This window comes from Chenopodium quinoa, unplaced genomic scaffold, assembly GCF_001683475.1.
Source record: "Chenopodium quinoa cultivar QQ74 unplaced genomic scaffold, ASM168347v1, whole genome shotgun sequence".
Classification (NCBI taxonomy): Eukaryota; Viridiplantae; Streptophyta; class Magnoliopsida; order Caryophyllales; family Amaranthaceae; genus Chenopodium; species Chenopodium quinoa.
This window is the reverse complement of record NW_018743136.1, coordinates 653,185-668,800: the sequence shown is the minus strand read 5'-3', so window position 1 is coordinate 668,800 and position 15,616 is coordinate 653,185. Positions and strand designations below refer to the sequence as shown.

The 15,616-nt window shown below is 34.4% G+C and overlaps 1 protein-coding gene across 1 annotated transcript; it reads left to right on the top strand.

Annotated features, from left to right (window-relative positions):
* Positions 1-1,008: 1,008 nt before the first annotated feature.
* Positions 1,009-15,604, top strand: LOC110732045. Its single transcript, XM_021911957.1, has 17 exons — positions 1,009-1,576; positions 1,871-2,034; positions 3,332-3,704; positions 3,797-4,022; positions 4,092-4,325; positions 4,406-4,521; positions 5,492-5,590; positions 5,700-5,787; positions 9,114-9,340; positions 10,428-10,612; positions 10,776-10,975; positions 11,804-12,136; positions 12,222-12,323; positions 13,443-13,740; positions 13,978-14,126; positions 14,229-14,513; positions 15,146-15,604. The coding sequence occupies exons 3-17, from the start codon at positions 3,406-3,408 to the stop codon at positions 15,359-15,361; spliced, it is 3,057 nt and encodes a 1,018-aa protein (XP_021767649.1). The 5' UTR covers positions 1,009-1,576; positions 1,871-2,034; positions 3,332-3,405; the 3' UTR covers positions 15,362-15,604.
* Positions 15,605-15,616: the final 12 nt, after the last annotated feature.

Genomic DNA, 15,616 nt, shown 5'->3' with positions numbered 1-15,616 from the left:
GCAAAACCCATCACCCATCACCCGCATCCGATCCATCCGCGGATGAAACGGGTGGATCGGATACTTAACGGGTGATAATTATAATCCTACTCTAACTATAAAATCTAATACGTTAGAATAAAAAAAAAAACAAACAAAAAACTTTTAGCCAATTTTAAACTTAAAAAGTAAACCATTAATTAAATTTTTATTCCAAACTATAGCAATAAAAATAATCATGAACTTACTTTTTCTTTTTTTTGAACGGAATCATGAACTTATTTCGGTACTACATAATTAGGAATTGAGGGAGGTTTTATATTTTTTAAAATAAAATTAAAGAATTTTTAGAATTTTTAGAATTTTTTTTTTTAGAAATATACAGTACATACATAGTGTAGTATACTAGTATATAAGAAAATTGGGATTTTTTTTTATATATATACGGATGGACTGCAGATCGGGTGATAAACGGATGACGGATGAAACGGAGCCCCACCCGAATCCGACCCGATTCGTCACCCGCTTCATCCGTCACCCACCCTTCATCCATTTAATGCGGATTTTCGTCCATTTATTTATTTCGGGTGGATCGGATTTGCGGATATCCATTTAGAATTGCCATCCCTAGAGCAAGTGCATGCTCAAAGTTTGTTTTTGATACTTGTTTTCTCCTTGTAGTAGGGGCGCCCATAATTAGAATTAAAACCGAAAATCCAATTAAACCTAAACCATCTAAATATCTTAACAAACGTACTAACTTATAATGATTTGAGGCAGTATCCGGACCAATAATTAGTTTGTTTTCAAATAAAAAAGTCTCCAACTTAGATTTTATGATATAAAATAAAACAATAGCGTAAGTATTTCGCATAAATAAATTGAACCCCAAAGAATTTTTTTATTAACCCTTACAATACCCATGTCTTTAAAAACTACAAGAATAACATTTTCAACTCATCACAATACAAGTCCCACAAGAAAATCATTTCTTCTTCATTAAGTGATCTTTTCTAGAGCAATTCAATGCTAAAATATGTTGTAGATCATAATTCAAGCCTTCAAAAATGCTGACTAGTTACATTTAAAAAAATAAATAAATTAGAAGATATCATTCAAAAATAAAAATAAAATTATAAAATTCAACTATTGCTAGTTTAGAAATTGTCCAGAAATTAAAAAAAAAAAGTATTATAAAGGAAATCAACTTAGGCAAGAAATCCAATATTCCAATTCATAAAATACTGTGTGTAAAATATGCTATAATATGCTAAAATATGTAAAATATGCTAAAATTTACCCAAAAATCTCACATGCAAATCTAACTAAACTACTTCTTCCTTTGTCCTCCTTCCTTCTTCTACTCTCTTTTCACATGGAAAAAAAAAGCATTTTTGATTTGGGATTTTGAGTAAAAACAGAATATGCTCTTTTCTTGTTTTTTGCAGACATTCTCAAATACCAAGTTGGTTTCTTTTCTTTGATTTATTCAAAAACATTTTAAAAAAAATCAAGAACACCCACCGCCATTTTTTTTTCTTTTCTGTTTTATATACTTTTTCTTCATCCAATTCCAAGTGTTTCTCTCTGCATTTAGGTAATCATCTCTCCTGTAATCTTGTTGTTTTTATATTGGGTTAAGAATTTGATCATTTCATATGATAATTGCGTTATTTGTTATTCATTTTTGAAGTATCTTTTTTGTTATGTGATTTTGGGTTTTTGCTGTTTTATTGGTGTGTATGAAAAATTTGGTGGGTACCCTTTTGTTTAATTTTGATTTGGGAGTATGATCATGAATCTGGGTATTTTAATTTTGATTTGGTTTGCGTTTTGTAACCCTAATTTGTGTTGAAATTGGGATTGAACTTTGGTATCTCAATTGGAATAGGTCATCAGAGAGTGTTTGTTACACAACAAAGAAGCTGAATCTATTGCTTTAGAGGTTTTTCACTTGTGCGCTACGTTCCCCTCCCTCCTCCATTGAAGCGTACTCCGAATTCGCCATTGAAGCGGCCTGTGAGCTTTCTCTTTACCACTGAAGCAGCTTCTAAGGTAAGATGTTTTTTATTTTTTAAATCGTCCGTTATCAATTTGTTAATATAATTATTTGTATAGTCAATTTACGGAATTTCTTAGGTGAATTACTGAACTATTGATTATGATAATTAAAAGATTATAATGAGAAATTTTGTTGAACTATTAGTAATTTAATGTGATTTTTTGAGCCTATTCTGGTAATTGAGTGAAATTTTGTTGCTAATGTGTTGTAGTCTTTTGTTTATATAAACCTTTGATTGTTAGAACAGAATTATGAAAATGAAAATTTTCTCCCTGGGCCTAGAATGACCGTCCCTTCTGCTCTCTGGCTTGACAGGTATTAGAAGTGGAATATGCATTCACTTTGTTGCTGAGCTTAAAAACAAATAGATTCCTTTGATAAGCTTTACTTTTATGGATTTGTTTGCTGCATTTGGGTGTTATGTACCCCCCTCCGTTCCAATTTAAGTTAGTTTTTAATAATTGCACTATTTGCACGGTATTTTTAAAGAGTGAAGAAGTAGAGTGGAAAAATTGGCAGGTGGGTGTAGACCAACTTACAGGAAAATTTGCATAAAAATAGATTTAAACTTTTTTGTATTATTTTAAAATGGAATAATTTACTTCAATCTTGGGACAAAAGTATTTTATAGGGTCAAGCATTGTTTTTAGATGCAGCGTTTAACTGTCATATGTGACAGTAGTGATGCCTTCACCTGAGTTGTCCTATTTTAGTAATAATGGAAATCCATCATCAAGACTCTCTCTGATGGCCAAAGCTTAAATCCTCTCATTCTCTCGCTTTAATAGACCGTAATTTAATATTGTGATAAAAGTTTGTTTACTGAAGATTACTTTGTATCACTATGTCTCTGTAAAAACTGAAACATTGATCTCACATGATTTACTTTTATCTATAATAAGTAGCAATATACATATTGCAATTTTTTGTAACTTAACATTAGCTAGTCTTGACATTTGAAGATAGTTGTGGACTTGTGGTTTATCACTTTTAATTGATGATAGTGTGTATTGGTAACAACTTGTGGACGGCCATGGCATGACAATATGACACCTGGAATCGAAATATAAAAATCGGCAATTTAATGGTTGTTTTCTTTTCATTTACAGTGTAGTTTTCTTTTAATGGCTTAAACATTCATTATTATTATTATTTTTTTTATTATTATTATTTTTTCTTCTCAGCTGTGTTCAAGCATTTGTGGACATACTTCTTATGATTAACTCATTACTCGGCTCATTATCTTTTTTATTTTTGAAATCTTTGATTTTGATACCTCAATTTGAATAGGTCATTTGAGAAAGTTGGTTTCACGAGAAAGAAGCTGAAGCTATTGTACAAACAAGTGCTGGTTTCTATTGCAGATGGGCTCTAACAGGTCGGCTGCTGGATTACTGGATACAATTAGAATGGAAAACTTCAGGACTATACTGCCTCATAGTTATCCTTATCCACATGAACATTCCCGTCATGCCATCATTGCAGTTGTCCTGGGATGCCTTTTTTTCATATCATTTGACAATATGAATACTTTCATACAAGGGTTTGATAACAACATTAAGTGGTGGTCTATGTATCTTTGTTTGTTTGGATTTTTCTATTTTTTCTCATCACCGTTTATTGGGAAGACAATTAAACCAAGTTATTCAAATTTTAGTAAATGGTAAGTAGTGTGTACATTCTGCAGTTATCTTTTTGAGGTGTTTGTTTTTTTGTGTCCATAACTAATATTTAGTTCATTGTATGACTATATAGGTATATTGCCTGGATTTTTGTGGCAGCTGTATATCATCTCCCAAGTTTTCAATCAATGGGAGTTGATTTGAGGATGAACCTTTCTTTATTCATCACAATATATATATCCTCAATTTTGTTTCTTCTTGTTTTCCATCTTATTTTCTGTGTGCTTTGGTACCTTGGTCTTGTTGCCCGTGTGGCTGGAAAGAGGCCGGAGTTCTGGACCATCCTTCAAAATTGTGCTGTAAGTTTGACACACTCCTTGAGTACATTGTGTCCCTTTGGTTCTTTTTATAATTCTGATGATTTGCAGGTAATTAGTGTTGCTTGCTGTGTATTCTATAGTCACTGTGGAAATCAAGCTATCGTGAAAGAGAGAAAGAACTTCAGCTGGTTTCCCTTTTGGAAGAAGGAGGAAAGGAATACGTGGCTTGCAAAGTTTTTGCAAATGAATGAATTCAAAGACCAAGTGTGCTCTTCTTGGTTTGCTCCTGTAGGCTCTGCAAGTGACTATCCTTTATTGTCAAAGTGGGTGATTTATGGTGAGGTATGTGATCAATGTTTTTAACTTGGTGAATTTATCTGTAAAATACAATAATTTTTGGCGTAATCTTTTGTTTGTGGCAGCTAGCCTGCAGTGGCACATGCGCAGAGTCACCTGATGAAATTTCCCCTATATATTCCTTATGGGCAACATTTATAGGTCTATACATAGCTAATTATGTAGTTGAAAGGTCAACAGGGTGAGTTACTACTCTCTCATTCCCGTTTTTGTTGCTAAGACTTCGTTTTGCCTGTCCCATTTGTATTATTGTTAATTGTGAATTTCATCACATAATGTCTGAATTTTTTTTTTTTTTCAAATATATATGTGAAACTTGGATTTAGTGCTGCGTGCTCTTAATTTGGAGAAACATTTATTTTTAATTAGAAGCATTGTTTAGTGTCATATGCTATACCAGTATTAAGAATCTAACAAGGGTTTCATTCAAAGCTTTAAATTCCCTTTGTAATATGCGATACCTCTAATGAATTGGCTGTAGCCATTTGTGTGTGTCTGTGTGTTTTTCTTTTTTCCTTTATTATTATTATTATTATTATTATTATTTTTTTTTTAAAGAGAAAACCAGAAGGGGAACTTTGCCAATTTTTTGCCTTTGGGAAAAACCATTTTTGCCACTTATTACCTTTTTAGGATATGAAAATAAAAATTACAACCTTTTCTTATTATTTACATTGATAATGCTACTCTTATTGGCTTTTGTCTGGTTAGATCTGTGAAATCATTAAATTTCCAGGTTCCTGAATTTGAAATGTTTGTGATGAAAATAACCATGAAAAGTTGGCCAAAGGTAGATTCGCTGACTTAAGACTTAAGAGGTTATCTGCAAAAAAGACTACAAGTCACAAAGTAATTAATAAATTTTCCAAACTAAAAAGGCATATGAAAAATACCCCTATCTGGAATAGTGATTGGTATCCAATGATCTAACAGTTTGCATCAATCTTCTTACTTTGTGGTGCTTTCATTGAAAGTTTATATCCACTGAAAATATCAGATATTATATACGAATACATTATAGTATGAGAAATGCATCACAGTAGCCAAAAATGGATGCTGATACATATATTTCTTTGCTAATGTTTGGTATTTGAGGATCTCTGATTAATTCATTCTTCAATATTTCTTCCTATTCTATTGACTACAAACAGATGGGCTCTTACTCACCCTTTGTCATTGAAAGAATACGAGAAATTGAAGAAGAAGCAGATGAAGCCTGAGTTCCTGGATATGGTTCCTTGGTATTCTGGGTATTAGTCCTTGCCTCATTTTATGTGTCACAGTTTGTTGAACTCTCTCTCTCTCTCTTGGGGATTTTGTGAATTTTATTTGACAGAAATTATAATTTCAATATTTCAGGACATCAGCTGATTTATTTAAAACTGTATTTGACCTTCTGGTTTCTGTAACGGTGTTTCTTGGGCGATTTGACATGCGTATGATGCAGGTATATATTATATCCAAAACATGATTCCTTAAATTTATGTTATAACTTAATTTATAATTGTGCAAAGTCATTTGGGAAATTTATACTTTCCTTTTTCTTGATAATACTACCTTTTTTTTTACCCTGCTCACTTTCCGTTTATGGTTGGATTTTTTTGTTTTTTTTTTTTGTTCTACTCACTTGACTTTATTTCATTTTTGGCATGCCTTTATATTCATTTGTGTGCGCGCGCGTGTGTGAAACAATTATATTCTGTTTTGGCAAGAAAAACTAGGTAATGGCCATGCCCCAGATCAGTACAATTTTGAATTTTGATCAAAATGAAATTGAAACAGATTAATGTTCAACAATTGTTACTATAATTTTTTTTTCCCCAACAATAGGCTGAATCATATCAATATTAATTTAATAATTATGCTACTAAATAATACTCTATAACTATAGTTATATTACATGTGATTAAATGTACAAATAAAATTGACTTAAATTTTTGGTAAAAGATAATGAGTGAATATTACTCCCTCCGTTTTTTTTTAGTTTTTATTTTATTTATTTGCATCACTTGAGGATGTGCGGAGTTTTAGGAGAGTGAATTTGCTATAATATAATAATATGTGAGTGGATGAATAATTTATTATAGTAGAACTAATGTGGGGATCATGAAAGTGAAAGTATGAGAGAATAGTGGGGACCATGAGAGAGAAATGATAAATTTATTTGAGTGAGGTTTAAAGTAAGAAAGAGAAATGATAAATTTATTTGAGTGAGGTTTAAAGTAAGAAAGAGAAATGATAAATTTATTTGAGTGAGGTTTAAAGTAAGAAAGAGAAATGATAAATTTATTTGAGTGAGGTTTAAAGTAAGAAAGAGAAATGATAAAATATAGATAAAGGTACTATATATAGAAGTGATGCTATTAAAACAATAACCATATAAGGCTAGTAAAAAAAAAAAAAAAAACTACAAAGGGAGTATATGTAGTATGTTATAATGAAAATTTAGTTAAATGTGCAATGTACCACCTAAGAAATATTACCTTCATTGTAAGAGCCGAGAATAATCAAAACTTACTATCTTTATAGTATATAAAATTATAAAAGTATAATGAGAATTTTACATTATGAAACCAAATAATAAATGATGAAATATTGCTCTATAGTTATTGAATCTTGATAGTTATTGAATCTTGAATATTAATATTTATTGAATCTTGAATATTAATATTTAATGAATCACCACTAGCATGATTAATTTCTTACTAAATAGATTTTATTTTATTGTGCAATTACCAAGGAGTTAAAAAAAATTGGATGTTATATAAATATGAAGAGTTTTCTATTAGACTAAACATAATTATAGAGAGGTTACACATATGAAATGTTTTCTATTAGACTAAACATTATTGTAGAGAGGTTACACATATGAAAAGTTTTCAAGTAGGTTAAATATTACTAGCCTCCATGTCATGCCGATATAAGGATGCCACATGTCATTGTAGCTTGTAGTGCCTTGGGTTTTAATGATTTTATAGATAGATTTTAGATAAATTATAGATAGAAGATAGATTTGTATCTAACCTTGTAATTCTTGTGAAATTTAACATACCTAAATAAATTCAATTATAGATACTTTTGTCATTAAGACTGAAGCAATCAAAAGTCTTTAGAATGAAATTCAAGAATCGTAGGAAATTACTTCGACTTACATTATGATGAACATTAACCACAGAACAATTTCTTTTCAAGATGCATGAACTTCTCCCTTTCTCCTTATCAATAACATTTATTCTTCCTTTCTCTCACCAATGTGATACTTCTCTCAAGTGGATTGGTCTTCACTTTTTCTTAGCTCTGTTAAAAACGTTAAAAAAAAAAAAAAAACCACTACGTTTCTGATTCACCTTTAATTAATCAAATTAATCATAATTTTGCTCTCCTAAAATCGTATGAAAGTGGCTAAAGAGACTTTTAATTTAAGGACAAAAGGAGTATTAAAATTCAAGAGGGGGGGGGGGGACGGGGGGAGAAAGGAGAGATTAGGGATCTAAAAGGATATTTTAGGGATGATCCTAGAGAAAAAAATCTGTGCAAGTCATGAAAGAATGTTGGTTTGAGCAATTTAAACAATCGTGAGATAGTTTGACCAAGGATAGTTTTGCTGCTCATCTTTGACCTTTGCATGCTTGAAGAATAGTCGATTTCTAATAGTTGTCTTTCTAAAATATCTCAGATTTTCTTGGTGGAGCTGTTATGCACTTTTCTTTTCTTTTCTTTTTTTTTAAAACTATTTTTTTTAAAAACTTTATTTTTATTTTTTCAAATAGATAGGAATTATAAGATGTATTTAGTTGAGGAATGAATCCAACCTTATATCTTTTAGCTCTTTGCCAATCACTTATAAAAATCCCAGTTTGTATCCCTTCTTGTAACCCTTTTCCTTATTCCCACCTTCATTTAAAAATTCAAAGTATTAATTATAAGATGTATTTAGTTGAGGAATGAATCCAACCTTATATCTTTTAGCTCTTTTCCAATCACTTATAAAAATCCCAGCTTGTATCTCTTCTTGTAACCCTTTTCCTTATTCCCTCCATTTAAAAATTCAAATTTTTAAGAAGTCAAAAGCTTTGCTTGGACAATTAAATTAGTTTGGTTTTGCACTAGTGAAGAGTTGCACCATGATAAGATTTTTTTTTTTTTTTTTCATTTTTTTTTATTTACAAGTGCTTATGTTTGCATCAAAGTTCTAACTTGTGTGATGAGAGGCTTGCATTTGAGCTGACCTTTTGTTGTTGGAGCAAAATATTTTTTTGTTTCTTTTTTAGGGAATTTTGGAGAATGGATTTATTACATTGTGTGATTATATATAAGTTTGTGGAAGATAAAGAAATGTAAGTTATGGAGGTTGGCGTGCATGTTGTACTTTGCTATATGGCCTTTTTTTTCAAAAGAAAAAAATGGGTATTTATAATGGCCACAACTTGCAGTCTGCCACATTTTTGTTATCTGGGAGGAGATAGGGAAGCCCAAAATCAAGGATCACTCACCGTTCAAACTAGAACACATTCCCACAAAGTAACCACCACATATCCATACCTACAAAGTTGGGATGATAAGAATCATACTCCTACAGTCCTACCTCACGGTTGGGAGGTGGGAGCTCTACTATTGAGCTCCCACTTAATTCTCTTTTGGTTGTGGACAATAGAAAAGTGTTGCCTTTTATAATCTAAAGTTCTAAATATGCTAATTATTTATTTATTATACTTGTATATGACAAAGTTATTATAATTATTTTTGTTGCTGATCTTTAGTTTCAATGATCAGGCTGCAATGAACACTGCTCAAGAGACAGAGCAAGGGGATCCTTTTTATGATCATTTCAAAGAAAAGGATGACTTTTGGTTCGATTTCATGGCAGATACTGGTGATGGGGGGAACTCTTCATATTCTGTTGCACGATTACTTGCTCAACCTAATTTATATCTGAAAGATGGCGACTCTGTACGACCTCTTCCACGTGGAAATCTACTCCTCATTGGAGGAGATCTCGCGTAAGATCATGTCTCTGCATGTGTTGTTTGATGTCTGTCCATGTAGTAAGCTATACAAAATTGGCTCTTGTACTTCCCTCATATGTTATTGGTATATGTGACTACAAGCTATATAAACATATATGGTGGTAAAGGCCTAAAGGGTGTTTTTGTCATTGTTTCATTTAATATAAGAAATATATTGTGTGAGAACATTTTAAATGAGAGTACAAAATGTGGTGAGATGAGAAAATTCATATGAGTGAACTTGGAGATAATTACTTCTAACTTGATCTTCTTCTCATTTAGCAGTAATCCAAAGCAGTAATGACCTGGTTCAAGTGTTCAATTCTTTTTTCATTATCCTTAGTTTTTGAGTGAAAGTAGCCTAACTTATCTGATTAGTGAATACAGCAAGTAGAGTGTATTGTATTCTGTGTAGTTGACTCTTGCCATTGGCCCAACCCTAGCTTTTCTTAACTAATACCTACAAAAACCAACATGATAATGACTTGAACTGTAGCTTGCCTGACTTGAACTTGACTAGATGAGTTGTTCTTGTTCTCATATAGTCATACAGCAATGACCCATAGCAGAGAGCCAGAGATGATCTTATTCTGCTCATTTTGGCTTGATCTGCGATGTTTCTGAGAAAAACTAGCACATCTTATCAGATTAGAGTGTATTATCTGGAATGTAGCTGACTTATTCATTCAATGCCTGCTACTAAATCCTTTTAGTCTGCATTATTGGTGCAAATTGAATTTTTATTGTGATTGGACTACATACGCACATCTGCTCATTTGCAGAAAGTTCATGCATAGTTTGTTATCATCATTTTTGATCCGATGGCCTTTTTCTTTTTTTACATTCTTTGCTTATGAACTGATTTACTGCAGTGGTAGTCATTCCATATTTGGCAAGATGCTGAGCACTTTCTACATTCATTCTCTCTTCCTGCTTTTCACTCAAACCTCTTTATCACCATGAGTATACCTTTTCTAGACAGATCCACATCTAATTATTCTTTTTATGTGTAATTTGGTGCAATTTGATATAACTAACGGATGTTAACTATAATTCTAAGTTTCTAACTTGTTTGTTGTAGGTACCCCAACCCATCTGAATTCACATATGAGAGCCGCTTCTTTCGCCCCTTTGAATACGCGCTCCAGCCTCCTTCCTGGTATAAAGCAGAGCATATAGCTGTAAAGAAGCCAGAACTACCCAGTGGTGTGTCTGATTTGAAACATTACGATGGACCTCAATGTTTCATTATCCCTGGAAATCATGGTTTGTGCTGACTTCTCTTAGAAACTACGTATTATATGTTTATATATATCTAGATTCCTTGTAGTTTTTATGGTGCAATATCATTCCAAGTCTTCTTCACATTCTGATATTAATCAATGGCTATGGCAAGTAGGATGATTTTGTCCTTTTTTATCACTCACAGATTGGTTTGATGGCCTCAACACCTTTATGAGATACATATGCCATAAGAGTTGGTTTGGTGGTTGGCTTATGCCTCAGAAGAAGAGTTACTTTGCTTTGCAGCTTCCTAAAGGATGGTGGGTATTTGGTCTTGATTTAGCACTCCATGGTGATATTGATGTTTATCAGTTTAAGTTCTTTTCAGAACTAATAAAGGAAAAGGTACCTATCTCCTATTTTATGTGTATCTTATCTGGGACCTTTTAGTTTGCAACTCTGATGCTTTGAATTACTTTTCATGTACATGATGGAATTCATGGAATTATTTATGTGACTTCTTTAATATGCATGTTTTCGTTGATGACTTCAAATGGCTGAGATTCTTTAATATAGAGCATTTGATTCACGTTTATCGCTGCCATCCTCATTTATATGTGGTTCCTAAATGAGTTTGTTGTAAATAAGAAAGGGTTGAGTAGTGAGTTGCTTTCTAGATAGCTATATAAGGCTGTTTGCCTGTGTGTCATGAGATGAGCACATATTCCACGTGTGATGCTTAACTCTTTGAGGCTTGGTCTAGGCTAGCACATGACAAACTTCTTCATTAAAGCAAAAAACACTCTTGTTATGGCGCTTAAGGCCTCTTGTGAGCGCAACTAGTGGATGACACATTACTTGAGCTGCTTTCGTACAACATAAGTGACATGTCTTTAACACGCTCACATAAGCCTTATACTGATTTATTTCAACTTGGCCCCCCTTCCAGTTTAGCTCTAGGCAGTTGAACTCCCGGCCCAGTGCAGGGCCTGCTTGTATTCTTACATGATATCTTTACTGGTGCTTTTTTCTGCAAGCTATAGAGATTGAGCTTTAAGTTGAGTGCATAACTAATTATAGGAAGCCAATTAGTTTTTGGCACTATAATTGCCCATAATTATTATTAATATTTTTCATTCTTTGATTTTGATAGAAAGTATCTAGTACTACCCTTCTTGAGTCTCTTTACCTAATTGCTGACTAAATTTTCTCTCCTTGCTGCATTTGGTTTAGGTCGAAGAAAATGATAATGTAATTATCATGACACATGAACCAAATTGGCTTCTGGATTGGTATTGGAATCATTCTTCTGGAAAGAATGTGGCACACCTAATCCGTGACCATCTAAAAGGAAGGTGCAAGCTCCGTATGGCTGGTGATTTGCATCATTATATGCGTCATTCCTATGTCCCATCTGATAAACCAGTTTATGTGCATCACCTCCTAGTAAATGGCTGTGGTGGGGCTTTTTTGCATCCCACCCACACCTTCAGTAATTTTAGAAAATTTTATGGTACCCTGTATGAAATGAAAGCTGCATATCCTTCATATGAAGATTCAAGCAAGGTAAGACTAAACTTCCAGAGTCCGTTTATTCCTTGTTAATTGACTTATAACTACTCTAAGCTGTCTACTTGGTACAAATTGGCAGATAGCTTTAGGAAATATATTGAAGTTCAGAAAGAAGAATTGGCAATTTGACTTCATTGGTGGAATCATCTATTTTGTTCTAGCCTTTTCTATGTTCCCACAGGTAACTATCACCTTCTATTACTTACACACGACATGATGATGTATTGAATAATCCTACCTCTATATTTCAAGTTTTTTGGGTTGAATTCTCCTACAAGGGGCCGTTTGGTTCGAGGGAATCGGAATGGAATGAACAAAGGGAAAGGAGAAGAATGGAATGAAAATACCCTATTTTTGCTTTGTTGTTTGCTTTTAAAACAAAGGAATCATTCCCACCACCACACATTTCATCTTTCTCAGCTGCGTGAGCCTCGACCACCCCTCACCCCCACCCCTACCGGTTCCCCCCCCCCCCCCCTTGTCAGCACCGGCCACCCCCACCCAGCTTTCATTACACTCAGTCCCACCCCGACTCCTACACTTAACCCCACCTCGACTCCCACCTCAAACAACCCCCCAAAACCAGCCCCCTCCTTGGAATTACCCCTTCCCCCGTTTTCCGGCACCCCTAGCCCTAATTTCGCACCCAAAAACCCATAAAACCCAAAAAATCTGAAACCCTAAAAAACGGGTTTTTTGGGTTAACGGGTTTTTGGGTGGGGGATTAAAATTGGGGGGCCGGAAAAAAGGGGAGGGAGCAATTTCCGAGCAGGGGGGTCGATTTTTTGGGGGTGGTTTGGGGTGGGGATGACGGTTTCGGGGGAGAGGGAGATCGGGGCTAGGGGTGGTTTTTGCGGGGGCGGTGGGTGCAGCGGTGGTCGGGGAGGTGCAGCGGTGGTCAGGGGAGGCTTGGCGGTGGTCAGGGTAGGGGCGGCGCTGGTCTGGGGCTGGTTTTCCGGTGGTGTTTGTAGGTGTGAAGGTGGTGATGTGGTGGTGTGAAGGTGGGTAGGGATGGGAAAGTCTTTGGGGGGGGGGGGTGGGGAATGGAGTTGGAAGGATTTGGGGTAATGAGGAGGGTAAAGGGAATGATTAAAAGTGCTAAACAAACATCAACAAAGGGAATCGAGCCAGATGATTCCCATTCCCTTTCCTGATTACCCCCAACCAAACGGCCCCTAAACTTTCCCATTGTATAAATTTGTATAACTAGGCTGTCTGCTTTCCATATTGTATAAATTTGTCTAGCCAACTTCTAGAATCTTGGTTCTGAATCTTCTGATACTGTATTATTCTTATATAGTGTCAGCTTAATCATATCTTGCGAGAAGATTCCTATTCTGGTCATCTGAGAAGTTTCTTTTCCACTGTGCTGGATTTATTATCGTATGTGCTGGAACACTCGTACGTGTCTTTCATAGGGACTATGCTGCTGTTAATAACAGCAATATCTTTTGTCCCAACTAAATTCTCACGTAAGAGGCGGGTAGTCATAGGAATCCTCCATGTATCAGCACATGTGTTTTCTGCTCTGATTTTAATGTTGCTGCTGGAGCTGGGTGTTGAGATGTGTATTCGGCATCAGCTGCTGGCAACCTCTGGTAGGGTTTATTCTTATTGGTTCCTATGATAAATTTGTAATTGTAATGTAAAGTAAAATGTTCCTAGTTAATTTTTTTTCTAAGCTACTTTTTTGAAATGCACAATAATATAAGTTGTTCAGTAGGGGGACCTTTTTTTGCTCAGCTGTGGTGTGGTTAATATGCCACAATTGGCACTCCTGTGCTGATTTTCAAAAGCCTGGTTATGTTTTATGCATTAAACTGCATTCCTTACAGGCTATCACACTTTATACGAGTGGTATAGACAAATGGAGAGAGAGCACTTTCCTGACCCAACTGGCCTTCGAGCACGTATTGAACAGTGGACTTTTGGGCTTTATCCTGCATGCATCAAGTATTTAATGTTTGCCTTTGATGTCCCTGAGGTACATAGTTTTGAATAATTAAATACAAATGTTACTCTCTTTCTTTTATTTTATTCTTTTTTATTTTATATATCTAGTCTAAAACTGTGGGAAAAAAAATAGGTCATGGCTGTCACAAGGAGCAACATCTGCAAGATTGGGATGCAGTCACTGTCTAGAGGCTATGCTGTAATATATTATGCCTCTGTTTTCCTCTATTACTGGGTATTCTCAACCCCAATTGTGTCTTTGGTATTTGGAAGTTACTTGTATGTTTGCATCAATTGGCTTCACATCCATTTTGATGAAGCCTTCTCCTCCTTGCGTATTGCAAACTACAAGTCATTCACTCGCTTCCACATCGACCGTAATGGTGACTTGGAAGTCTTTACCCTAGCTGTTGATAAGGTATGCAGCGTAATGTTTCATCCTATTTTCAACTTATATTTTTGCCTGTAATTTTACTGCTTTGTGGCTTGTGAGAGATTACTTTTAGATGCCTAATTATAAGCTACTGTATACAAACAGGTCATATAGGCATATAGAAAACGTAGCATTAGTAAATATTGTTTCTGCTGAATTGATAAGCAGAAAATTGGTGGTTAGTATGATATGTTGCTAAGCCAGTTGTCATAGAGAGGTGTATAAAAGGTCATCGTAAAATTTACATGTATTTGTAATTTTGTTGAAACTTCTGTCAGGTAAATCCTTGCTTCAACTCTAGACAACCCCACCTTTCAACTTATAAAACCTGATTTTCTCCTCCTGCAAGTGCAATCTAAATTTTCTATGTTACACTTCACAATAGAAAATTATCTAGCCAAATATCTTTTTTTTTTTTTTTTCCTTGAAATTTATCTGGCCAAATATCTTAATGTACGTAGAATCTTCTAATCTTGTCCAGAATGTAGTTTGTCACATAAGGTCTTAAAGTTGTCATTGGAGGCATGCTTTTTACTTCCATTCAATTATATACTTTCAGTCTTTTGCTAACCTAGACAGTTTAGACCTAAGAATTGTTCTTTGCTTTCATTATACAGGTTCCAAAGACATGGAAGCTGGATCCGAAATGGGATGGGGAGCCAAAACAACCCCAGCAGCTAAACCACTATAGAAAGCATCCCAGCAAATGGACTGCCACTATTAAACACCAGGATCCATTATCCACGGTTAGGATTGTAGACCAATTTGTTATCCGCAAGACTGAAAACAGTGACATGCTCAGTAATGGACCAGTACAGATCCAAGACCTGTAGGACAAATAGTAACATATGTAGATTTTATGCTTAGATAGTTGCTTAGCAGGTTAGCATAATTTCCAGGTAAATAGTTAGGAGGTGGGGGAGGGTGTCAGAAATAGATGATTCTCCCCCCTCCCCCCACCCTTTTTGTATATATATGTTTTCTGGTTAATTTGAAAGCTCGAAAATATCAACTACTGTATTTACACGATTATCAGATGTAGTTTTGCTAGAAATGAAATCATTGTCTTGTTTGAACTGCTTGTTACT

What these genes read in the sequence shown, in the direction of transcription:
- LOC110732045 (XM_021911957.1), top strand. Translation starts at nt 3,406, where the DNA reads ATGGGCTCTAACAGGTCGGCTGCTGGATTACTGGATACAATTAGAATG. An exon ending in TATTCAAATTTTAGTAAATG is followed by an intron (nt 3,705 to 3,796) that starts GTAAGTAGTGTG and finishes ATGACTATATAG; the next exon opens with GTATATTGCCTGGATTTTTG. An exon ending in CATATGAAGATTCAAGCAAG is followed by an intron (nt 12,137 to 12,221) that starts GTAAGACTAAAC and finishes ACAAATTGGCAG; the next exon opens with ATAGCTTTAGGAAATATATT.